The sequence below is a fragment of the Prionailurus viverrinus genome, chromosome A1, assembly GCF_022837055.1.
Source record: "Prionailurus viverrinus isolate Anna chromosome A1, UM_Priviv_1.0, whole genome shotgun sequence".
Classification (NCBI taxonomy): domain Eukaryota; kingdom Metazoa; phylum Chordata; class Mammalia; order Carnivora; family Felidae; genus Prionailurus; species Prionailurus viverrinus.
Window position 1 is genome coordinate 199569963 of NC_062561.1, and position 24888 is coordinate 199594850.

Sequence of the window (24888 nt, forward strand, 5' to 3'; positions counted from 1 at the left end):
GGAGGTGGTTGTTTTTCGTGAAACAAACACAATAGGATATAAGTATGTTTGAGAAATGCTGTATTTAAGAGAAGGATAAAGTAGATTTCTTTACTGGGAGACTCAGAGTCTTTCACATGCAGATTTGCTTTTCAAATTTCTAAGAGGTGCATATGGAATGAGGGCTAGCCAAACAGATATGGTCATGAGCCTTTTATTGCCACACTTCTTTTTTTTTAATTTTTTTTTTCAACGTTTATTTATTTTTGGGACAGAGAGAGACAGAGCATGAACGGGGGAGGGGCAGAGAGAGAGGGAGACACAGAATCGAAAACAGGCTCCAGGCTCTGAGCCATCAGCCCAGAGCCCGACGCGGGGCTCGAACTCACGGACCGCGAGATCGTGACCTGGCTGAAGTCGGACGCTTAACCGACTGCGCCACCCAGGCGCCCCTATTGCCACACTTCTTATAGGATGGTCACTCTATGGAATATACAGGTAGGTAGGACCTTAGAGAAATCCTTCCCAAATTAAGTGCCTGGAGTTCACTGATGATATCAGTCCTTGCAATAAAACAAGGTGGGGTGAGGGGAAAATGGTGTTTGGCTTTCTGTGAATTGGGCTGGACGAGAAAAGATGCTCATCAGTCAGTTACAACATGGAGCCAGCTAGTCTTGCTGACTGAGCATGCCCAGGATGGCTGCTGAATAGGAATTAAACCCTAGAAACCCTTCAGGGTTAGGCAGCTGGACAAGGGAATGAGGACTGATGTACCGTGGCTGAGAGAAAAGCGCTCTCGGTCTGGAGCATCTCTGGTGGGTCTTCTCCCCAAAAAGGTTAAGACATAAAAGGTTATGATACTGTTTTAAAGAAAGAATCCCTCCTATCCACCACTACCTGCCAAAGGTAGCCCTGGAGGTGAAGGAATAAGTGAAAAGTTAGAGTCCTTTATAAGAAGGAGATAATTAAGAAGGCACAGTGGGATGGATGCCTGAGTGGCTCAGTTGGTTAAGTGTCCAACTCTTGATTTCGGCTCGGGTCATGATCTCACAATTCGTGAGGTTGAGCCCCGCGTAGGGCTCTGCTCTGACAGTGCGGAGCCTGCTGGGGGCTCTCTCTCTCTCTCCCTCTCTCTCTCTCCTATCTTGATCACATGCTTTCTCTCTTTCAAAATGAATAAATAAGCATTGGAAAAAAAAAGAAGGCTCAGTGGGGAAAAGGTCCAAAGAAAAGCTGAAGATAGAGAACTTTGGGTACCCAGAGACTGCACACATAAAAACACAATCCACCTGACAGAATGAGGGAACCCTATGTTGGCAGGTAACAAAGAATGGGCCATAGTTGACTTCGTGTAACACTGACTATTGGCCTCCCCTGGCAACCTCAGATCCTGGGCCCCCAGCTCCAGAAGCTGGAAGAGGGCAGTGTCTGCAAAAATTTCAGCAGCAAAGAAGTAAGAGAAATGTGGGAGGCAGTTACAAGCATCACATGAGTATTTTGGGGTAACTGCCAAAATTGTGCCAAGGGAGTCCTGAACCCAGGCCTGAACTGTGTCCCTGAGGCTGACATTGGCAGACACTCCTGCCTCACCCCTAGAATCCCAGGACCCAGTACCCAGCCCAGGGGCTCAGACATTTTGTTTTGTTTTATTTTGTTCTGTTTTTCAGATCTACAGAGAGGTATACTTAACAAATTTTTAAGCTAGCCAAAGTATGCAAAATGATGATTTGATATACCCATACATTGTGAAAGGATTATTCCCCCCATCAAGTTAATTAACAAATCTATCACCTCATATATTTATCTTTCTTCTTCTTCTTCTTCTTCTTCTTCTTCTGGTGAGAACATTTAAGTTCTACTGTCTTAGCAAGCTTCAATTATACAGTATATTGCTATCAACTGTAGTCACTGTGTCATACATTAGATCCTCAGACCCTATTCATTTCATAACTGAACGTTTGTATTGATTATCAACCTCTTCTTATATTTTCCATCCCCTGGCAACCACATTTCCACTCTCTGTTTCAATAAGCTCAACTGGTTTTTTTTCCCAATATATATATATATATATATATATATATATATATATTTTTTTTTTTTTTTTTTTTTGTAGGTAAGTGATAACATACAGTATTTGTCTTTCTCTCTCTGGCTTATTTCCCTTAGCATAATGCTCTCAGCTACATCCATGTTGCTGCAAATGACAGAATTTCATTCTCTTTAATTTTTTTAAATTTTTATTTATTTTTGAGAGAGAGAGAGAGAGAGACAGAGAGACAGAGCATGAATGGGGGAAGGGCAGAGAGAGAGGGGGACACAGAATCTGAAGCAGGCTCCAGGCTCTGAGCTGTCAGCCCAGAGCCAGATGCGGGGCTTGAACTCAGCTGTGAGATCATGACCTGAGCTGAAGTCGGATGCTTAACCAACTGAGCCAACCAGGCACCCCCAGAATTTCATTGTATTTAAAGCCTGAATAATAATATATATTATATATATATGCATATATACATATAATATATATATTTGTATATATGATTTATTTCTGCAAGATTATGGTTTTGCTTCCTTTGGATATATACCAAGTGGGATTGCTGGATCATATAGTATCGCCATTTTTAATATTTTGAGGAGCTTCCATACTGTTTTCCACAGTGGCTGCACCAATCTACATTACCTCCAACAGTCCATGAGGGTTTTCTCGTCTCCACATCCTCACCAGCATTTGTTGTTTCTTGTCTTTTTGATAATGGACATCCTAACAGGGGTGAGGAGATATCTCATGCAGGTTTTGATTTGCATTTCCCTGATAATTAGTGACGTTGAGCACTTTTTCATGTACCTATGGGCCAATTGTATGTCTTCTTTAGAAAATATCTATTCTGCTCCCTTGCTTATTTTTAAATTGGGCTATTTGTGGGGCGCCTGGGTGGCGCAGTCGGTTAAGCGTCCAACTTCAGCCAGGTCATGATCTCGCGGTCCGTGAGTTCGAGCCCCGCGTCAGGCTCTGGGCTGATGGCTCAGAGCCTGGAGCCTGTTTTCGATTCTGTGTCTCCCTCTCTCTCTGCCCCTCCCCCGTTCACGCTCTGTCTCTCTCTGTCCCAAAAATAAATAAACGTTGAAAAAAAATAAATAAATTGGGCTATTTGGCTTTCTTGCTATTGAGTTGTATGAGGTCCTTGTATATTTTGAATGTTAACCTCTTACCAGATACGTGGTTTCCAAATATTTTCTCCCATTCCATATGTTGCCTTTTCATTTTGCTGATGGTTTCCTTTGCTGACCACTTTTCAGCTTGATGTAGTTCCAACTTGTTTACTTTTGTTTTTGTTGCTAGGCATTTTTTTAAATGTTTATTTATTTTTGAGAGACAGAGAGAGAGAGAGAGAGAAAGCACAAGCGGGAGAGGACCAGGGAGAGAAGGGGACAGAGGATCCGAAGAGGGCTCTGTGATGACAGCGGAGAGCCCTGTCACAGGACTCGAACTCAAGACCCACAAGATCATGAAGTGAGCCGAAGTCGGATGCTCAACTGACTGAGCCACCGCAGGGCCTTTGTTGTTCAGCGTTTTAAAAGGAGCCTCCAAATCGAAGGCTCAGAACAAAGCTCACATGTCTAAAAATCTTACCCAAAGCCAGCTTCCCCCTTTGTTAGTTAGGTCCCACTTTTAAGAGCTTGATATGGTTTAAACACTGTAATTAGAGGCCCTTGCTTTCTAAGGCTACAATACTTGATAAGTAAAGCAAAACAGATGTCCTTCAGGAGGTTTAGTTCTTATTAGGTGGTTGACTGATGAACTTGTTTCATAAACAATTTATAAAGTGCCTACTTCAAGAGCTACCCTGCGCAAAGCATAATGCTAAGCCTTTAGCAGGGCCAAGACAGAATAGATAAGGTGAGATTCTGGGTCAGGAGGACTATGAGACTCGCCTTCAGACCTGCCACCCTGTAAGGCTGGGGACATTCCCTCCCAGTCAGTGTGAAGTAAAGGGGTATGTAGTCCGACTCTGTGCTCCCAAACTGTGGTCCACGCACCTTCTGGTCTGTGAACTGATAAGAAGAGAAAATATTTAGAATTTTGTATGCCACTCTGACCTTGCTGTGACATTTTATTGTATTTTATAAAACTATCAGTGAACAGAGGATTGGGGGAGGGGGAAGCCCTGATCCTTCACCACAGACCATTTGAGAACCACTGCCCTACCCTGCATGTCCCAAGCCTCTCTGGGCTTTAGTTGCTACATGCGGTCACATTTGCACACAAACTCGTGTGTTCCTGGTTCTTCGTCCCTTGGTATTTGCAAAGGTCCCTCCCTCCCCACAACGTCCGTGAAGCCTGCAGGTCTGGGGTCCTCTGGAAATGTTGCACGTTTGCTCAAGAACCAGCCTCTTCCCCAGATGCCCACGGATGAACACTCCATTGAACACACACAGCCACAGGCAGGCCAGGGTGTGCCTGTCACCCCCAGGGGAGGGCACTGTCTCTTGTTCTCTCGGTGCACATAGCCAGCTCCCCCATCCTGCACTCCGAGCCACACACACTGCTATTGCCTTTTACCCTTGGGGATCAGTAAGCTGTGCAGGACCAGGCGGGGACTGGGGAGGTATGTTTCCCTCCTTCATCTCCAGCCCTAGTGGCCAATCACATCCTTAAATAGATGCCTTCGGGATCATGAGCCCCTCACAGCACAATTTCCAGTTAGAGCTGGCCAGTCCCCTGTGTCTTCCAGAATTTTCAGGGCTCTTTAAGGATCATTTTGTTATCTGGCAGCCTTCATAGGCTTCATACTTAAATGCCTGCTTTCATCTTCACTTAGGTTCCACGAAACCCCTTTCATCCGGTGACCTGAGAGCTGTGACCAATGATGCGGACAGCACAGGAAACAGAACTGTAACTTTTACGGTTATAAGTTCCCCTAGACTTGGGAGGTTGGTGCGAGTAAATTCCGACAACAGCACAGAGGATGTTTCCGTGTTTACGCAGACTCTGGTGAGTCCTGACATCCATGCAGCTGGGCAGGGCTGGGTGGCTGTGCAGGGTGGCCCCTGGCTCGCCTTCACCCTGTCAGGCCAAGCTCACGTGCCCCTTTGCCCAGGCAGTTACGCATTTCAGCCGTGCTGGTTTTCGAAACCAGACATTTAGTAGTAGCACAGGATGACACAATTGTCCGAAAACACTAAGCAAATTCAAACTCTGTGTCTAACACATAAAAAGGAATCCTTTTATCACGAAGACAGATTTTAAAGGAAGCCCAAAGCAGAGGAGCGGGAATAAATCCTGCAGGACACGTCTGGGTAACATTTATATTTAATGCGTAAAATTATCAACATTATTTAGTACTGTATTGTTAGATGTGTATATATAAATCTGTATTTAATCTGTGGCCAGAACCATCTGTTTCAAACTTCACTAGCACTTTACCACCATCACCATCCACGTACCTTTTTATTTAAATGGATAAGCTTTCTTGAATATGATTCTTGCATGCTGTTCACCCTTCTTTTTCCATTCTTAAACAGTGGGTACACGGATTCGATAGCTGATTTGGCTGGAGCGTTACGTGACTAGGAAATTTAAAAAAATCTGAAGTCATGTTTAGGAGAAATAGCAAGAGTGTCCACCTTTAACCTTAGAGCCATTTCTCTCCAATGTGATATAGCCGAATTGAATCTGGCTTTTGCCTTGTAATTGCCTTTGTCCGGGATGCATGGAAGGGAGCAGATCATGAGGCAGTACAATCTCTGAATGTAGCCCTGAAAAGAGGAAGTATAAATTCTCTAGTTTACAAATGCACTCTGGAGGAAGAAAAAAAGGGTTAGGATGAACACTGCAGTGTGTGGGGAACTTAACGCATCAACACTTGCCCAGGGTCAGTTTGCATTTTAAACAATGACAGGAATGATATCAGTCCTATAAAGATGCCTTTGCTCTTGCCCTCGTTCTTTAAAAAACAAAACAAAACAAAATTTAAAAACCCTTTTTTACGGTGATCATGCCAAGCATTAATTTCCACTGGTTTTCACTGCAAATATACAATCTTTTAGCTGAATGTGGTCTAACTAGGCTTTCGTGAATATGTAGCCAGGATCCACTAGGTTATGCTGCGGTAACAACTCTCAAATGTTTTGACTGACAGTAACAAAAGTTGATTTCACGCTTATGCTGTATATGGGCTGAGAGGTGCCTACAGGTCTGCTGTGCACCTCTCCTTTATTCCAGGACCCAAGGGGAGGGGGCAGCCCCTCTCTTGGACACTGCTGTATTTGCGGCAGAGGAAAAAGAAGTGACGCTAGAAACACACAATGACTCTTAAAGTTTGTGCTCAGGTATGCCAGGTATCACTTCTGCTCACATCTCGTTGACGAAAGAGTCACATGAACAAGCCTGATGTCCGTGGGGCGGGGAAGGACAGTCCTCTCACAGAGAGCAGACCCTGGATAATTGGAAAACGACAGAACACTCTACCATAGGGGGCTAGCCTGGTAATCTGAAAGCTGTTTATGATACATTTTCCGATGAAAACAAACCACTTTCATAATCCAACACCATTATAAACAGGAATTAAAACCCCAGCCTAGTTAAAAGGCTTGAGGGCAGACAATAAAAGTCTTGATTGATTAAAATCCAATTATTATAAGGTTTTAGTTTTCCTCTCATTATTCCTTCCTCTTTAAGAACCAAGAGGCAAGTGTCAAAACATATTAGCAGTGGCAGGTGTTGGCTGGAGCAAGTGAGGTGTTAGATTGGGGCTCAGGGCTATAAGGGCCCTGCCAAGGGGTGTCCGGGACCAGAGACCTTGGGCCCAACTGTTGGTCTTTCCTGTGGACACAGGGCAGGCTCATCTGGAAGCACAGCCTGGGCCGTGCCACAAGTCAGGCATGCTGAGAGAGGAGTTTCATTGTTCTTGAATGGACCAGATGTGTGGCTCTTCTCAACATACAAGGTCTTTTCCTCTCCAAGCCAAGCACCCACCGTGCCAGCAGCCCGTCCTAGTGCTTTTGACTCAGAGGGCAAAGGCGAGCTCCCTTTATTGTATACAAGGCCCCAGATTGTGCATCAAGTCTTGATGCGAGTATATTCCTGGACACGACAATTCCTGGGTCCTTGAGCAGAGCATAGGCTCGAAGACAGCATGTGAGATATACTTAGAGATGTAGAAATTCAGCCCAGTGGCCCACACTCTGTCTCTGTGGTGTGTGAGTATGAAACAAACACCTCATTTATGAATCGGGTGCCCTGTGGCTGCCGCTTGATCTCCTGCTGACTGCTCATGGCTGACGACAAGTCTCTTGGCTTCTGAAATCAGACCTGGATTAGCTCTGTGAGTTAGGGCAAATTACGTGTCTTTTGAACCCCAGTTTCCTTATCGGTAAAATGAAGAAAACAGTAGTAATGATAATTGAAACCATTTTGAACATTCATCATGTCCCAGGCGTCGTCCTAAGCTGTCTTCTCTACTACTGATGATCTCACTTTATAGGCTGGGATCCTAAAGCACAGGGAAGTTAAGCAACCTTCCCACAGTTACCCAACTCAGGGGCAGCCGAGCCTTAACTTGAACCCAGGACTTCTGACACTAAGTCATGCTCCTATCCACCAGGCTGTCCTTTCCTCTAGGAGCGTGTATGGATTAACACAGTTGATGGGTGCAAAATGTCTAGGACACCATTCCACACGCAGCAGACACGAACTAAATGCTAGCTAAGGCTGCTGTTACCCTTTTTGTTCTTGGAAATGTGTGAGGTTCCTTTCCTCTCCCAGTAGCTAAAAGACTGGTTTCACAAGAGGAGGCAATTTTCTGGGACACCAGAATTGGCTGCCATGTTTATCCTAATGTGCTACTGTGATCTAATGAATGGAAATGAGGTCATTAGAAGAGGGTGACATTTGCCTGTCACCTGTGACCCAATGACTGTGTCCCTTTGGGGGAGATCCCCTGGTGTTCTGGAACACATTTCCCTGATGAGAGCAAGGGGCCTGAGGAAATGTTGGGTCCTCACTCCTGGATGGAGCTCTTCAATCTTGAGCAGAACATCAGCTGAAAGGCAGAATGAGGCCAGGGCTGGGAGGCCTCCAAAGATCCTACCCCAGTGGACAGAGCAAGGAGGACCCAGGGGAAGGACTCCTCCCCAGAGCAGCTGCTGGAGAAAAGTCGAGGTGGTTTGCAGGATATGTTGGTCTAAATGCCTATGAATAAACATCATCGAAATACCCTGACTACTCTTTCACTACAGTAGTCATAAAAAAAAAAATCAATAACGTGGGGAGAGGAGAGGGTATCCTGAGCAAACTCTGTAAGATAGACACCAAAGTGTGTCTCAGTGTGTGTCTGACTCAGTGTGTGTGTGTGTGTGTGTGTGTGTGTGTGCATGTGGTGTTTCTGAGTATGCAAATAACACATGCTTATTATAAAAATAAAATTAGAAAACATTAAAGTGGTACATCTGTATTGTAAAAAAAAAACAGGGCACCATCAATAAATTCAATACAACTGGCGTTAATCTGAAGACATTCAATTCTGTTTAGCTTGTGTGTTCAATAATGTACAGCTTTATTTGTGACTTGGGAAGAGGAAGACACTTAGTATTTATCTTCCTAGCTTTCCCATTTCTAGATCCTCTCTCCTTTTTCACATGCAAATGGAATGTAAATCGTTTCCTAAAATCTGCAATTTTATGGCCTCTGTTGAATAGGATACTGCTCGAGACTCTGGGCCATTTAATCATGGCTCAGATTTACTACCCAGCAGCTCCAGAACAATTTGAGACATAAAAGAAGGGGCAGAGGCAGGCTTTGGAGGTGATGCAGATAATCAAAACCTTTTCTCTGGAATTACTTAATGAAGACATTTATCAAGCACGTATTACGTGCTTTGATTAGCCCTCTTCAGTTTAGTTGGTGAAAAGAGACATGACTCAGGCAGGAATCAAGTTCAATTGTAAAGGGAGTTTGGAACTATGCAGCCATGTTCATGTAAGCAAATGGCTTTGATTGCTTTCTGGCATTCTGTACCAGTTTTTTTAACTTCAAATTTTCAAATTTCAGTTAGCCAATAACCTGCTAAGTGTCCAATTGGGAGAATGTTTTAGGCAGTTGATGTTTGAGTTCTCTTTCACACCTTTACCTTAAAGGACTAAATTGTTTCCAGCCCCCTACCACTCTCGGCTGGGGAGGCAAAGCCACCGTATCAGTGTGCACATAAAACCCACATCCTTTCTTGTTTTTTTGATGGATAAACAAAAATGACCATTTTAATCAGTGACTCTGGATGGCTTTAGCTCGTGAAAGAAACCGAGACACTCCACGATGCTTGATATCATACTTGATCGAAATAATTGTAGGCGTACATTTGTTACGTTATAGCTCAAAATATTTTCTTATCCCAGAATAAGCTCACCATTTTTTTCAAACCATACCATGTCAACCTACCAAGATAATCAAGTAACACTCTTGTTTTTTGCGGTACTATCACATCTGCCTAAATGTGAAAAATTAAATCACAGAACTTGTGCTGAAAATCTTATATCCTGAAGAATTAAACATACACCGAGAACGTGAATAGTCAAATTTTTGTGAAATGGAAACTTTTTACATTTGTAGACATTTAGTGTTCATTTCGAAGAATGTGTGAACAAAGTATGAATCGAATTCTTTAAAGCACTCGTCCTTTCCAAGGAGAGCACAGGGCTAATTGAGTGATTTTCATTCTGGTGCTTGCTTAGATAATTTGGAATCATTAAAAAGCAAAGTGTTCTGGTTTTGAGGTTTTTAATGTCTGGCCTTTTTTCTTTTCCATAAAGCCAGTAATTGCCTTTTAGCCATTGTGCTCTTGTGGCAGGATGGTCGTCCATCTTTGTCTCTGCAGCGGCAACACAAACACAGCCTTCCAGGGCCACACTTAGCAAACAATGCAATGGATTCTGTGCTGTGAATTTTGTCCAATTACCTCTTCTTCCAGAGTCTCAGTCTGTTGCTCAAGATAACGCTCACATTTTAAGAAATTGCAAGCACATTTCCCGTGGGATAGCAATTAATTTATCACAACTTAATGGCGAACACAGCGGGATCGCTGAACTTTGGCCCTGGAGTTTTCTGAGCAGAGAAGGATCAGTGTCTTTGTGTTAATGATCACTCTGGCCTCCCTGTCCCTACTTTCCTGAGGTCTCTTCAGTAGCAAGCTCCATGGTAACTAGACCCAGTAGTCATTTTGGGCACTTCCCACCAGTGTTTTGTTTTAGTAATTTGGATTTTGCCATTACAAGTCACTGGATTATGTGTCACCATATTTTCTACATGTAGAAATACTGCATTGTCACTTACCTACTCATTGTTCATACTGGAAATTGGCTCGTGGGTCCTGGCCCAGTAGCTTTGAATAACCAAAAATGTTTCTTGTTCTTAGAACTGTTGGCTCTTTCTTCGAAAAAGCAGATAGAACTAATATCCATTTAAATGAGAGCGGTTTATCTTTTCTCCTTGTATTCATTTCCTACGGCTGCTATAATAAATTGCCGCAAACTTGGTGGCTTGAAATGGCAGAAATGTGTTATCTCATGGTTTTGGAGGCCAGAAGTCGGGACTCCATTTCACTGGGCTGAAGTCAAGGTGTCAGCATGTTGTTTCTCCCTCTGGAGGCTCTGCGGGGGAATTCCTTCCTTGCCTTTGAAAGCTGGTAGCTGCCAGTATTTCTTGGTTTGTAGCTTCATCATTCCAGTCTCTGCTTCCACCGTCGCTTTCCTTTCTCCTCTTTTGTCTGTGGCAAATACCCCTCAGCCTCCCTCTTGTACAGATGTATGTGATTGCAGTTACCTGGATAGTCCAGGGTAATTTCCAATCTCGGGATCCTTAATGACATCTGCAAAGTGTTTGTCAAAGAAGGTAATAGTCACAAGTTCAAGGGATTTGGCTCTGATATTGGCCTACTACATTCTTTAGCGTACTACATACACTTCTCTACAAAAAAGCAAGATGTCCCATACTACCTTCTATTTCTTCCGAATGAATTGATCACCTTTCCTACAATCTTGTTTGGTAGTTTAATTAAAGGTTTCCATGCTTTTAATGGCATAAAGCCCATGAAAGTCAATGTTTACTTCCATATAATGTGGATTTGGACCTTTCTGGCAGGGAGGGCTATAGATGGCTATATTGTTAGGCTCCTTGAAAACCTTGTTGATGTGGCATTTTTATGGAAATTGGCTCAGTCATGGAGGGGGCATGGGTAATTATTTGGACTTGGTTTTCAGTTGCCCGTTTCTAGCTGGAGAGTTCCAGATATCACCATTTAGGAACTTAGGTCTCCTAAAAATGCCTCTTCTATCCATTCTCATTGAGGATAATCCCTTCTGGGACTTAACCCAGTTCCACTTTTTTTTAGCAGGATGCCTGGGGTGCACCCTCTAAGCTGTGACTCCCTGGGCTGCCCCAGACTTGTGGCCCCTTCTGGGAACCTTGAGCCTTCCATACCCAGCTGGTCTCTACACACGTGATGGTGCCAGCCTTGGTAAAATTAATAAAGGGCACAGAAAGAAGAGTCATTTATCTGAGCTCATCCTTCAGGAGCACAGGACCTTGTTGTCGTCCAAACCTTAGCGTATAGGACTTTTTGGTTAGCCCAAATGAAATCTTAGAGGCTTTACCATTCTGAATTGTTTGGCTTTCTACAGTCTCCTTTCTCCGTGAACATCTGCCCAAGATAGAGACTTTTTGGACACTTCTGTTTCCCTTGCTTCTTCTGGACAACAATTGTCCTATCTAGAGACTTGGACCTTTAACAAAGCCATCGTGTCGTGGAGAATCAAGTGAGTGGACTGTATGTGACCCTTTCTCCTTCCCCCTTTTCCCAGCTGACTCTAAGACAGTATGGTTACTCTCTTCTCCAGTGGGAATTTCAAAGCTGTGATTGACTTTTAGGCCCCACTGTGGGAAAGATTAGTGTAAAAGGCTTATGCTGTGATTTTCTTATCAGGACCATAGGGAGCCACATTTACAAAGACCCTCGGAATGAAGAGATGCTCCAGAGTGCTCTAGCCTGCCTTTGGCTGAGTTTGACAGTGTTATTCTCTTAACACTCAGTCCTGTCCGCATGTACTTTTGTGGACCTACAGAATGTGCACACTATTTTAGGGGAAGAATGATCAGATTCTGTATATCAGAGTGCTCCCACTTCACCCCTGGGTTCATCCAAGGCACTCTTAATGACCCTTAGCTCTCTGCCTTCAGGTTTCAAAAGTACCTTTAAGAAAATAGATGTCTGCCAGTCACCTTGGGGCCAGAAAGGGATTGCCTTCAACCTTGAACCAGGTGGAAACTCATTCCCACCTTCTTCCCTCTAAGGTCCTGTGAGAAAGTTTGTCCGTGATATACAATGGCAGTGGCATAAAAGAAGTCGAATACAGTTTTTCTTTAACTTGCCTTTTGTAACAAATACAGTATATAGAATGAGCTATTTGTTTGAATTCTTACAAGCTCTAGCCCGTAGTGGTTTTCTCGTCTTACACATACCTACCAACTGACTTTTTACATTACTAAACTCCTTGAAGTTGGAGCGCACATCTTACGAATTTCTTGGTTGCCTAGAATCTTCACTGAGCTCCCCATGGTGAAGGAGCAGGACAGTGGAAAAAGCATGAATTCCAGAGTCACGTGGGACTGGATTAAAAACTGGCCTCTCCCACTTATTGGCTATGGGTGAATTATTTAAATGTTCTGAACCTCGGGGTGTTTTAAAATCTGTCAAATGGGTATAATGAGGCCCCTAACACAAAACGAAATAAAATGAGTTATACAATATACCTTGCAGAGTGCCTGGCACGTACGTAGGGCTCAGTAAAAGTTAGGTACTCTTTGTGTTTTTGTTGAATAAATGGTTAAGAAATGTCTTGGATCGCCTTATTTCTACTGCTTCCTGATATAAACATATACTTTATAATTAAATTTTGTAAAGCACTTGTTAAGTAGCTTGTCCATTTAACAAATGTTTATTGAAATGTCAAGCATACGATGGTGAACTGATACTTATTTACAAAGCAACTGGAAGTAAACTTCTGGAGCCTGTGCCAAAATCCAGCCTAAAACTTTCTTTGTTTGATGAGAGAAAATTTATTTCATTAGGTATGTTTTAGAAATTTCTAATTATTGAATATTTTCATAACATGATTCTTTTTAAAAAAATAATAAGTCTAATCTTTCATCTTAACCAGAATCCTCTGATGTCCTAGTGAGGAGGTGATTATTGAGGACTTAGATGCTTTATTGAAAGACCCAGAAATGCCCAGGGCATGTGGCAAAAGACTAATTAAGTTAAATGTATATTTACAAGTGAGATATTAGTCCGTATTTTAATGCAGCAATGGAGGCCTGACCAACCCAGAGTTCAAATTCTATTACACTCCTCTGCTTCCATTTTTATATCAGTGTGTGTCCTTTTCCTCCTGGGGGGAAGAAGAGTCATAATTCAGGCAGTTGGAGCCAAAGAGGCCCCAGTAAAGTGATCTAGGAGAAAGGGCTCTTATCTGTAAACACGGAGATATGGCTTCTGGTCTCAGCTCTCTTCCCAGTTAGGCTGGTGATTACGGGGGGAGATGGAGAGAAGTTCCCTAAATTTCCAACCTCTCTGAGGTTCTCAGCAGCCTCTCAGCTGTAAAATTTAACCCATCATAGAAAAGTCAGGAGGGCCCCTGGCCAAATCTGTCTCTTTGGCCTCTGACAAATGTTTTTCTTTGTGGTTCTGTAGTCATCAAGGATATGAAATCCAAAAGGTTTAGATCTCGGAGATCCAATCGTTGCCATCACATTATCACTTCAAATAAAAGCACTACTCGGGTCTAGGATTTTGACCTATGTATTCACCCACTTACAGGTTAGGTAGGAGCACAGCCTTCTTAAAGTATTAGAGAAATGGACATAGTTGGAGGTGGGGGGTCAGTATATTGGGATAGGAAACCACCATTTCTTGATGTCGGAGTGCCCAAGGCATTTGAAGGTTGTCCTCACTCCCCCGTTCTGCATACACTTAGTCATCAGAGAACAGAAACTATTGGTCTTTAACTGAAGTTGATATAGTAGAATACTATGGGATTTACTTTTTTAGATTTTTTTTCATTGTTATTTTGAAATAATTTCAAACTTACAGAATAATTGGAAAAGAGTACAAAAATTCCAGTAGACTCTTCACTCATATTCCCTGAATGTTAACTTTTAACTGTCTGCTTTATCATTCCCTCTACACACACACACACACACACACACACACTTCTGAAATTTTAAGAGCCAGTTGCAGACATGACATACCTTTACCTCTTTTTTTAAGTTTATTTTTAGAGAGACAGAGAGAGGGAGCACGTGTAGGAGAGGCCGAGAGAGAAGGAGAGAGAGAGAGAGAAAATCCCAAGCAGGTTCCACACTGTCAGTGCAGAGCCCCCATGCTGGGCTTGAACCCACGAACCATGAGATCATGACCTGAGCCCAAACCAAGAGTTGGTCCCTTCACTGACTGAGCCCCCCAGGTGCCCCTGAGGTACATTTACCTCAAAATACCTCAGTGTATATTTCCTAAAAACAAGGCCTCTCTCATGTAACCACAGTATAATTTTCAAAATCATGAAATTATCATTGATACAGTATTAATACATAATCTATAGACCTTATTCAAATTTTACAAGTTGTTTCAGCGAATGTCCTCTAGAAAAAAGAGTATCATAGGGGCGCCTGGGTGGCGCAGTCGGTTAAGCGTCCGACTTCAGCCAGGTCACGATCTCGCGGTCCGTGAGTTCGAGCCCCGCGTCAGGCTCTGGGCTGATGGCTCAGAGCCTGGAGCCTGTTTCCGATCCTGTGTCTCCCTCTCTCTCTGCCCCTCCCCCGTTCATGCTCTGCCTCTCTCTGTCCCAAAAATAAATTAAAAATGTTGAAAAAAAAAAAAAAAAAAAAAAAAAAAAAGAGTATCATAGACTATCCTAGAAAAAAAATCCACAGCGTAAAACATAGCATTTAGTCGTCAGGTATCCTTGGTCTGCTTTACTCAGAGACCATTCTGCAGTCATGCTGACTTTTGTGACATTGCCAGTTTTTGAGGAAAACAGACCAGTTATTTGTAGAATGTTCCTTGGTTTGGTTTTATTGAATGTTTCCTCATAGTCAAATTCAGGTTGTATGCTTTGGCGGGAATTGGCACGAGAGATGCTGAGTTCTGTTCCTGCTTCATGTCAGGAGACACTGATGCTCATTTGGTCCTGTCACTGATGGTCTTTTTCAGTCTTTTAGCAGTTTTTCTGGTTTCTCCACTGAGAAGTTACTATTTTCATTTTTATAATTAAGTATCTCGTGAGGGAATACTTTGGAACTGTTTAAATCCCCTGTTTCTCATCGCAACTTAGCTTAATAGTTTAAGCAACCATTTAAGATTCTTACCTGTAAAACATTTATTACTGTGGTGATTGCCAAATGGTGATTTTTCTCATTCGAATTTTCCTTCTGCATTTACTAGTTGGAATTCTATAAAATGGAATTTCTTTTTTAATGCTTATTGTTTTGAGAGAGAGAAGAGAGAGTGGGGCGGGGGCAGGGAGAGAATCACAAGCAGGCCCCTCACTGTCAGTGCAGAGCCCGACACAGGGCTCAATCTCACAAACCATGAGATCATGACCTGAGCTAAAAATCAAGAGTCAGACACTTAACCAACGGAGCCACTCAGGTGCCCCTACAAAATTGAATTTCTAATGGCATTCCAGAAGGACTCCACCTGTAAAAGAGAAAGTATCTGGGCTAATCTAAATCCATGGGAAATGAAAACCTCCCTGCTCCTCTCTCCTTAATCTTAGAGCCCACGTATTCAGCTAAGTGGCTTATCTCTCTATATTTAATACAGCAGAAATTTGCAGAGCTGTTGGAAGCTATTCCTAAGGCCACTTTGGGGTAACAAAATTCCTAATCCTGTCTGAGATCCTTCTCTCCTCAAGTTTACCTTACACCTTTTTTCCCCATAAAGTCTTGTTCTTCTCCCTTTTCCAGCTCTCTCCCATCACACACACACACACACACACACACACACACACACCTTAGAATCTGATTCTTAAAGCTCATTGTCTTCTAAATATTAAAGACTCTACTCTAAGTTCCTTCAAGGCATGGCTGCCAAGTTGACATTCCACACACACACTCACTCCCTTTTACTTCTAGCTCAGACTTTCAGTTATCTGCTGTCCTGTTTTGAAGCTCAGACACTCAAGCTGATCTAATTTAATTCTCTCACTCTCCAGCATAGAATAAGTCAATAAGTTATTCAGAATTTCTCACTTTTTGAATGACTTTTCAAAAACAGAATTACAGCCAACCTCTCCTCCAGTAGTCTTCCAAAGTATACAGCCTCCTCTCCAATTACTTCCCTCAAATTTCTGACCTTCATCTCAACTGTTCCCATCTATAAGAACCATTCTTTCCCTAGGACAATCATTCCTCATCCTGTAGACATCAGAAGACCCTTAGATTATTCCAATAACTTATTATATATTTTTCAGAGACGTTAACTTTTACTTAAACCAGAGAAGTGAAAGATAAGATCAACTAGCCTCTAAGAATTTTTTTCTTCCTGGTCAATAGACTGTGTTACTTTTAATATTAAGGAGCTGGATGTCTCTTTCCTTATAATATTACACATCTCTCAATCAGAATGGGAAACTTTAGGAACCATTCTCCAGTCCAAAATCCATGGCATAGTCACCTGTGAATGAATACATTTATGATGAATATTTTATTATAAATCTTAAGCTGATAATAGAAATAGTAGAACTGCTAAATAAAACTGACTTGTTTCCCAGAAACTTCTAAGGAAAAACTCCAATTTTTCATGAGTAACCTTGCTTCTTTATGAGAAACAATACTTTCTTCTCCTTGTTTAAAATCCCTAAATGACTGCACTTCCTTGTCTTATCCATGAATAGGAAAGGAATGAGAAACTCGCCAACAGGTTTTGGCCACTGTGGAAACAGGAAGCTTATATTCCATGGAAACTCATAGACCCAAAGCCTTTCTAGAACTCTGGTTCTAGGTACGTCCATTGTGTCAGCGTTGAGCCACAGCAATACACAGCCAGACTCCTGTTAATTAATACAGTATTTCCAAATACTGACTGATGAAATTCTCTGTAAATTATGGGATAATGTATGCTAGGCACTGCTGACATGGACATAAATACCTTGGAAAAACCTACCTCTAAGTTCAGATATTATAGAAGGCAGGTCAGAAAAAAAAAGATGTGATCTATCGGAATGAAAGGGTTAACCATTTTATCTCTAGTCTTCCTTTCTGTGATTAGAGTTTTAGAACTTTCAGTCACTGTTGTTGGAGGAAGGACTACCCACATGCTATCTGAACAACCAAACCCTGGGTGGAGCCTATCTCCATCAGCTGGGTCACAAAGGACATTGATAGGCAACAGGCATTAGAGACTTAGATGAAAATATTGAAAAATACCCTAAGCAAGGTGGGGAAATTTGAACATCAATAAGAATAACAATTGCAATAGAATGAAATACATCATACCTTAAAATTCATAGTTTATAATGATCTCAAAACAAAACAAACGTTTATGTTTGGATATTGGAATCAGGGAGCTCATTTTTCTAAAAATCAGTATAAAGGGAAAGAATCAAGTATTTATCCTGTCTTTCCTACATATACTGCAGCATAGCATCAGTGTAGCCGAATAGCTGATGAGGGAAAATTCTTTTTAGAAGACTTTCAGGTAAGAATGAAGAAGGAATGTTTAAAATATCATTGCCTTGCCACTGCAAAAATCAGGTGTTTAAACAATCATATCACTGACTCTGTAAAATTATCACATGACCAGGCTGGTGGAGAACTTTAAAAGAGATGGATCAACATGGAAGCATTTGAATTTACCGATTAATCTTAACATATCCAAAAGAGAAGCAACCCAAAATTATTTTGTCTTGCAATGAGATGCACAGAAAATATACAATACAACCTGTAAAACATTCTTAACAAAAACTTGAATCTGATTCTTATTACACTTCTAGATTTAATTACTAGTATATTGGAAATGTAGGGGACAGAGGAACATGTTAAACAACACCATTGGGATGCAAGCAACAAGATCCAGAAGGTAGGAAACTCTATAAGACAGATGACCCAATTACTTTAACAAATAAATTACAAGCAAAAAAATTAGAGAAGGGGAGCCTATAGACTAAGAGATGCCTCTGAGAAGCATCAAACAAATGTGATGTGTGGACTTCTAAGGATCCTGACTCAAAGCAACTATGTAAAAAAAAAGTCATGTAGTAGATCATCAGAGATATTTGAACACTAATTGGATAGTTGATGATATTAAGTAATTATTGATAATATTTAGATGTGATATGGGGCACCTGGGTGGCTCAGTCGGTTGAGCATCCGACTTTGGCTCATGTCACGATCTCACAGTTTGTGGGTTTGAGCCCTGCATCAGGCTCTGTGCTGACAGCTTGCTCAGAGCCTGCGGGTTGCTTCAGATTCTATGTCTTCTTCTCTCTCTCTCTCTCTGCCCCTCCCCTGCTCATGCTCTGTCTCTCTCTGTCTCCAAAAATAAATAAATGTTCAAAAAAATTTTTTAAAAAGATGTGATAATGGTATTGTGATTATGTTTTTTAAAAGAGTCATTTTGTCAATATTTACTACAACATTTACAGATAAAATGGTGATTGAGATTGGCTTCAAAATAAACTATTGGGCAGAATATGAGTAATATTATATAAAACAAGATTGGTTATGAGTTGATAGTTTTTTAAACTATCATATAGGCAAGTGAAGGTTTATTATATACTTTCTATAATATAAATACCATAGCCTAAGTCATCTCGAAATCAATGTGCTTTTTTTTCTTTGATAAATAAACTATTTTTGTAATAGAAGAGCTATGTTTGACAAATAGGTTACCATATTGTTAAGTGCAAACACATATGTTTGCAGATATGTGCCGTAATTTAAGCATGAGAATGAACCCTGAAAAGACATGTATGTATCTCCTTCAGTTAGGATACATGTTAGTCCTTGTATTATCCCTGAAGCCAGGGGCTGATTTTTTCTCCCTGTCTTGACAGGTCAGTGAACGACTGATATTATATCAGCATGTGGATCGTGAGAACACTGGCTGGACTGCAGAAGACTCTTTCACATTCACGACATCCTCCCCACCAGCAGCTCTAGGCCCTGAGGAGTTTCGTATTACTATATCGTATGAAATTACTGAACCTGGTCGGCATAGTCGTCTGCTTGCAAATACAGGTAAAGGCACCAAAAGATATGGTCAGTGTCTTATTTGTAATTATTAAAGTTGGGACAATTTGGAAATAAGTAATTCTCTTGTTAATTAGAAATGCCATGATATCATAGCAATGCCATGACATCAACCTTTGAAAGAAAACATATATAGTTATAAAAATTTATTTCTTTATGCGTGCTCTTTCTCTGGTCCTCTTCTCTTTCCTCTCATAAGCTTTAATAGTTGTAGTTGGGGGGAAGATGGAAAATTAGCTCTAAAGAATTTTATTTGTACCTGCAAATGGGGACTTTACCATGCCTATGACTAAAAACTGTCCATAGAAAATGAAAATAACAAATAGGGCAAGTTCCTGAAAGGAAAGGGGTATTGAAACCTGCACCTGTTTCCATGGCAAGAGAAAGTCCAGTAGTAGGTAAGTGAGGAAATTAACATTATATAAGTGAATCTCAAGATTTCAGAACTCTCTTGCTTGTAATGTTGACTTAATAGTTTGGGTGTGTGTACTTAAAATTTAATTTGTATGCCTTGGGTAACAAGGTCCCTGTGCAACCAAGGCATTTTGAATAATCCACTGGAATAAGGAAATCTGAGAGTGAAAGTGCTTTGCAGCTGTCATCTTAAAGTTCTATACTATTTTTTTTTAAGTTTTAGTTATTTATTTGAGAGAGACAGAGTGAGCAGGGAAGGGGAAGACAGAGAGGGAGAGAGAATCCCAAGCTGGCTCTGTGCTGCCAGCACAGAGCCCAGTGTGGAGCTCGGACCCACAAAACCATGAGATCATGACCTGAGCTGAAACCAAGAGTCCGATGCTTAACCGATTGAACCATCCAGGTGCCCCTGTCATCTGAAAGTTCTAATGAAATGCCACTTTGTTCTTTATATTTTCACAGGAGCTGCCGTCAAGGAGGGAGACAAAGTTCTCATTGGCCAATCTAATTTAGATGCTTCCAACCTCTTACTGAAATTACCCAAATCACAGCGATCTTCCTATGAGATCTGGTTCCAGGTTATATCTCTTCCTCACCATGGAACCCTTATGGTTGGAGAGAGGAATATTACCAAAGTAAAACCCAATTTCTCCCAGTATATAGTTAATAAATTTGGAATCATATACCTTCACGATGACTCTGAATCACTGGCTGATAATTTTACCTTTGCCGTTTGGCCAAATCAAAAGAGCAAGTCTGCCACCAAGCCAAAGGCTGACTTCCTTGAAGAGATGTTTAACATCACCATCTCTCCTGTTAATGACCAGGCACCAGCATTAAAGACAAAGGGGCTTCGGTTGAAAGTTCTACAGGGCAACAGGTTAGTTGTGGGACCTGAAAATCTGAGAGTGGAAGATCTAGACAGTCCTCCAGAGGAGATCAGATATATGATCATCCGTAATCCTAATAATGGCTTTTTGGCACTGGCTCACCATCCAGACATACCTGTTCACCATTTCACACAGGCCGACATTGACAACTCTAGGGTTTTATTCATTCAAGATGGAAGCCCATCCTCAGGCGTGTTTTACTTTAGTGTGACCGATGGTCAACACCACCCACTCTATAAGCTCTTCCACCTGGATGTCATCCCCATCTCCATCACCCTTGTGAACCTCACTGACCTACTTCTCCCACAAGGCCAGACAATAGTTCCTATCACCAATACTCATCTGTCAGCAATGACCAATGGGAGAAGCCCCCAAATCACTTACAAGATGACATGGCCGCTCCAACATGGGCATCTGCTCATTGAAAACCAGGTGGTCATCAGCTTTGGGCAGGAGGATCTACATTCAGGAAGACTCTCTTACCATATGACAAATCTCACTGCCTCTGGGGACCAGCTACATTTCTCACTGTTTACACCAGAAAGCAACCTTACAGGACAAACACTGAGCATCAGAGTGCAGCCTCTACTGCGGGTTATGTCAAACTTGACCATTGCCAACAGAGTGGTTTATCAGCTGAGAAGAAAGGACCTTGATGCTACTGAGCTTGCTAATAGGACTAAGAGTGATCCCCAATTTGAAGTGACAGAACCCCCTGTCCATGGAAGACTTGTACGAAGAGTGGGCCGAGGCGCTGAAATGGAAAACGCTACTCTATTCACTCAGAGGGACATTGACCAAGGATTGTTAATGCTGAATCCACATGCCAACTTAACAGGCATCAATATGGTGAATGACTCCTTCACTTTCCTGCTCAGGGCAGACCATGTACAGCCAGCAATAGGTTATCTCCCCTTCACCATAGTGCCACCTGACCCCTTACTCTTGCAAACATTTATCCCTGATGTTTCTTTACTAGTCACTTCCAATAACCTTGTGACTTCAGATTTCTCTCAGGAAAAGCTTGTGGTTTCCTCAGGACCCACAGTACAGGCAGAAACTTTAGGGAAGCTGACTCAGGCCAGGCAGCAGCAAGCAGATCCCTGGGGACGACACCATGGTCAAGAGCCTACAATGGACAGCAGAGCCTCTCTAACTGGGATCATTTGGCCACCAAACACCACTGACGCCAGTCCTCAGGCACCCACCCAACCCAGGGAGAGCAGTTATCCTGTGATAGTCATTGTACCCTCGGCTGTGGTGGTCTTCCTGCTGATAGTAACTGCCGTGACCTTGTGTATCCAGATGCTGGGCCGGAGGGCAGAAAAGGCAAAACCTGTCATCAAGCCCCTGACCAATCTGGAAACTACAACCCCAAGTCCTAGGCCAGAAAGGAGCATAGCTGTTCCCACTGTCACAGTGACACCCCTTCTAAAAAGCTCCAGCAGTCCTCCAGTCAGTCTTTGCAGGGACCTGCTAAGTGGGCAAATGGCTTCTCCAGCTACTGAGCCAGTGGAGAAATGTGCTCCTTGGGAGACATGGATGAATCTGGATCCTGACATGGTCAAGCTCTGCCGACAAACCAACCCAACACTGAAGCACAACCAGTATTGGGTGTAGACTGAGGGCTCTTGTTCCTGAGTGACCGCCTGCTGTACTGGGATAGGTACTGGGATCCAAAGGCAAAGGAATGCTGGGTGAATCAACTGAGAAAAGCTTGGCCGTGACAGTCACTCAGTGCTCAGTTATCGTCCCGTGGTTAGATGTTGGCAAGTGTTTATTGTAACGCGTACAACACTCTTCTGATGGGCTCTCCACAATGAGCTTTGTATGCTCTCTTCTGGACCTGACTCTGAGTATAAGGTTGTGTCAGTATTTAAGCCCTTTACCAAAGTGCTACCAAACATGCTGGCCTAACTGGGAACAGCAGTATTAACTTGGGTGCTAGAGTTAATGGAGGAAGCCTTTGCATATTTTTCACTGAGGATTCACTCTCTCTGAGTGAGTCAGCAAGGAAATGCAGGAACTGTTTCAGCAAGTAGAAAAGGTAATTTAGCAAATCAGCAAGTTTGTTTCTAGTGTATTTCTATAATGTATTTTCTTCCTTGGAGCCTGTAGGTTTGACTTCTTGTGCAGGAAATGCCTTGGTGCTCTGGATAGTAGGACAGCTTGACTCCCTTTGAAGTATTCACTGAGCATATTGTGTTTCATCGAGAAGATTTATCTATTCTGACTTGTAAAACCAAGTCTGTAGTACAAATATGATTTGAAGCCCTAAAGAATAGAAAAGGCTGTTAAACGCATTTGTGATGACTCGATTTGGCTTAACATCACGATGAATTGAAATAATGGCAAATTTGTACCTGACTTGTCTGGTTGAGCCTACCATTGGCTCAACTGATTCAAACCTGTTTTGATAACTCTAAAATGAAGATATCAGTACTTGTATTAGTTATGAATGCTTTAGGTTGCAAATCACAGGACATTAGCTATGAGTCGTTTAGATTGGAGATGGCAAACTTTATTCGTGCAGTACCACATGGTAAAGAGCTTAGACTTTGCGGGCCATGTATGGCTGTTTATTTTTAACAACCTTCATTTTCTTAACAAAGTTTTAAAAAGGTAGAAACAATTCTTAGTTCTTGCCTTTGACCCACAAATCAGTTTTCCAACTATTGATTTGGCTAAGCAATAAAAGTCTTGCAACTACCAAGTAGCCTGAGGTGGACATTCCGAGGCCGGTTCAACAGTCCAAAGATGTCATCAAGTACTGAAACTCTTTTGTTCTTTCTTCTCTACCTTCCTCAAGCTGTTGGAATTCTGTTTTTCATTTTTGTTTTTGTTTTTGTTTTTTGGCTTAGTTCCTTGTGATTGTGAGGTACCTGCTAATGCTCTAAGCAGTACAGTCACGTTCAAAGGCAGACATTCTAGTGGGAAAAAAACAGATATGGCAAAAAGACTTTTTCTTAGGATCTTATTTATTATTATTATTATTATTATTATTTTAATCCTGTAAGGGTAGGCCTTCCCAAACATCTTCCCCCTTTTATGTCTCAGTCTAGAACTGAGCAATGGGATTCCCATCTCTGGAACAACCATTTGGCCAAGAAATGGAATTCTTCTGACTGACGATCTTTCCTGGGGCTGGGAGAGGATTCTGCCATGTCAGAGATCAGTGGATGACCCCACCCTGTAATTAGGGGAGGCTGGAGGATGGCAATTAGTTAAACAGTGAATAAGATCTATTAAAGTACTCTTCAAATATGAAATACTTGGGAAATAAGCATTTTGATCTTTCAAATGGATATCTACTTTAGTATCTCCTTTTCATATTTTAATGATTTTCTTAAAGCCAGCAACTAGTGAGTTTAGAGTGGAAGGAACAACTTCTCCTGGCGGGGGCATTTGGCAGTGTCTGAAGACATTTTTGGTTTTCACAACAATGAAAACTGCTGCCAGATATCCAACACCGCATAGGACAGCCCCCCAAAAGAATTACCTGATCCAAAATTTCAACAATGCCAACGTTGAGAAACCCTGGTTAAAACCACAATGAAGAGTTTTCTGGTCTACCCGATGAAGGATTAATAAACCCATTACCAAATGTAAGCAGCAACTATATTCTAAAAACAGAATAAAAGGGTGAAAATTCTATTGTACGATTGAAACTCCGCTTGGCAAATTTTTTTTAAAGAGGATGTATTTAAAAACAAAGCTTGAGGGCAGATTCATTCCTTCATATTCCTTGATAAAAGAAAAAGATTTTACCTTGTGTTAACAGGTGGAACACATCGGGAGGGAAAAAAATCGATATTTCCAAAGGTAAAGATGAGGTCAAAGTGTTCCCCAAAGTCTAATGGCCTCAGATGTGTTCCATGTGGACAAGAATTTTTTCTCATCCTTTCCCTTTTCTGCTTCTCTGGGTTGCTTTTCTGTCCCAACCCAATTTTAACGGCTCTCTGTGGAAACTGACTTCTAATCTACAGACCAAATGGAAGGACAGCATATTTGGACCTAGAGATAACTAATCATGTCTTAGATTTCTGGTTCCAATGCTGGTGCTAAAGAAATCTTACCTACTCTTCTTCCTAAAGTGATTCCCTCCTGTCTTTCTGTATTATTGAATTATATGTAGCCCCTTTCAAGTGTTTTTGGACTTGATCCCCTTAGAAAGGAGGACTGAGAGTCTTAACCCAAGGTTGGTTTGATCACTATGCAACTCAGAATTATTTTTTTTTCTTTTTCCTTTTTTTTCAATTTAAATCCAAGTTAGCTAACATATAATATAATAATGTTTTCAGTAATAGAATTTAG

General features: G+C 41.8%; 1 protein-coding gene across 2 annotated transcripts in view; it reads left to right on the top strand.

Annotated features, from left to right (window-relative positions):
- The window catches only part of LOC125174846 (chondroitin sulfate proteoglycan 4-like), a 68095-nt gene extending 44995 nt beyond the window's left edge, over positions 1-23100 (top strand). For both annotated transcript variants that reach the window (XM_047874744.1, XM_047874755.1), the window contains 3 exons: positions 4794-4966; positions 19075-19258; positions 20147-23100. In XM_047874744.1, coding sequence (XP_047730700.1) covers positions 4794-4966; positions 19075-19258; positions 20147-22194 — 2405 coding nt within the window. In that variant the 3' untranslated portion in view covers positions 22195-23100. The remainder of the gene's footprint in view (positions 1-4793; positions 4967-19074; positions 19259-20146) is intronic.
- The last annotated feature ends 1788 nt before the right edge of the window (positions 23101-24888 follow it).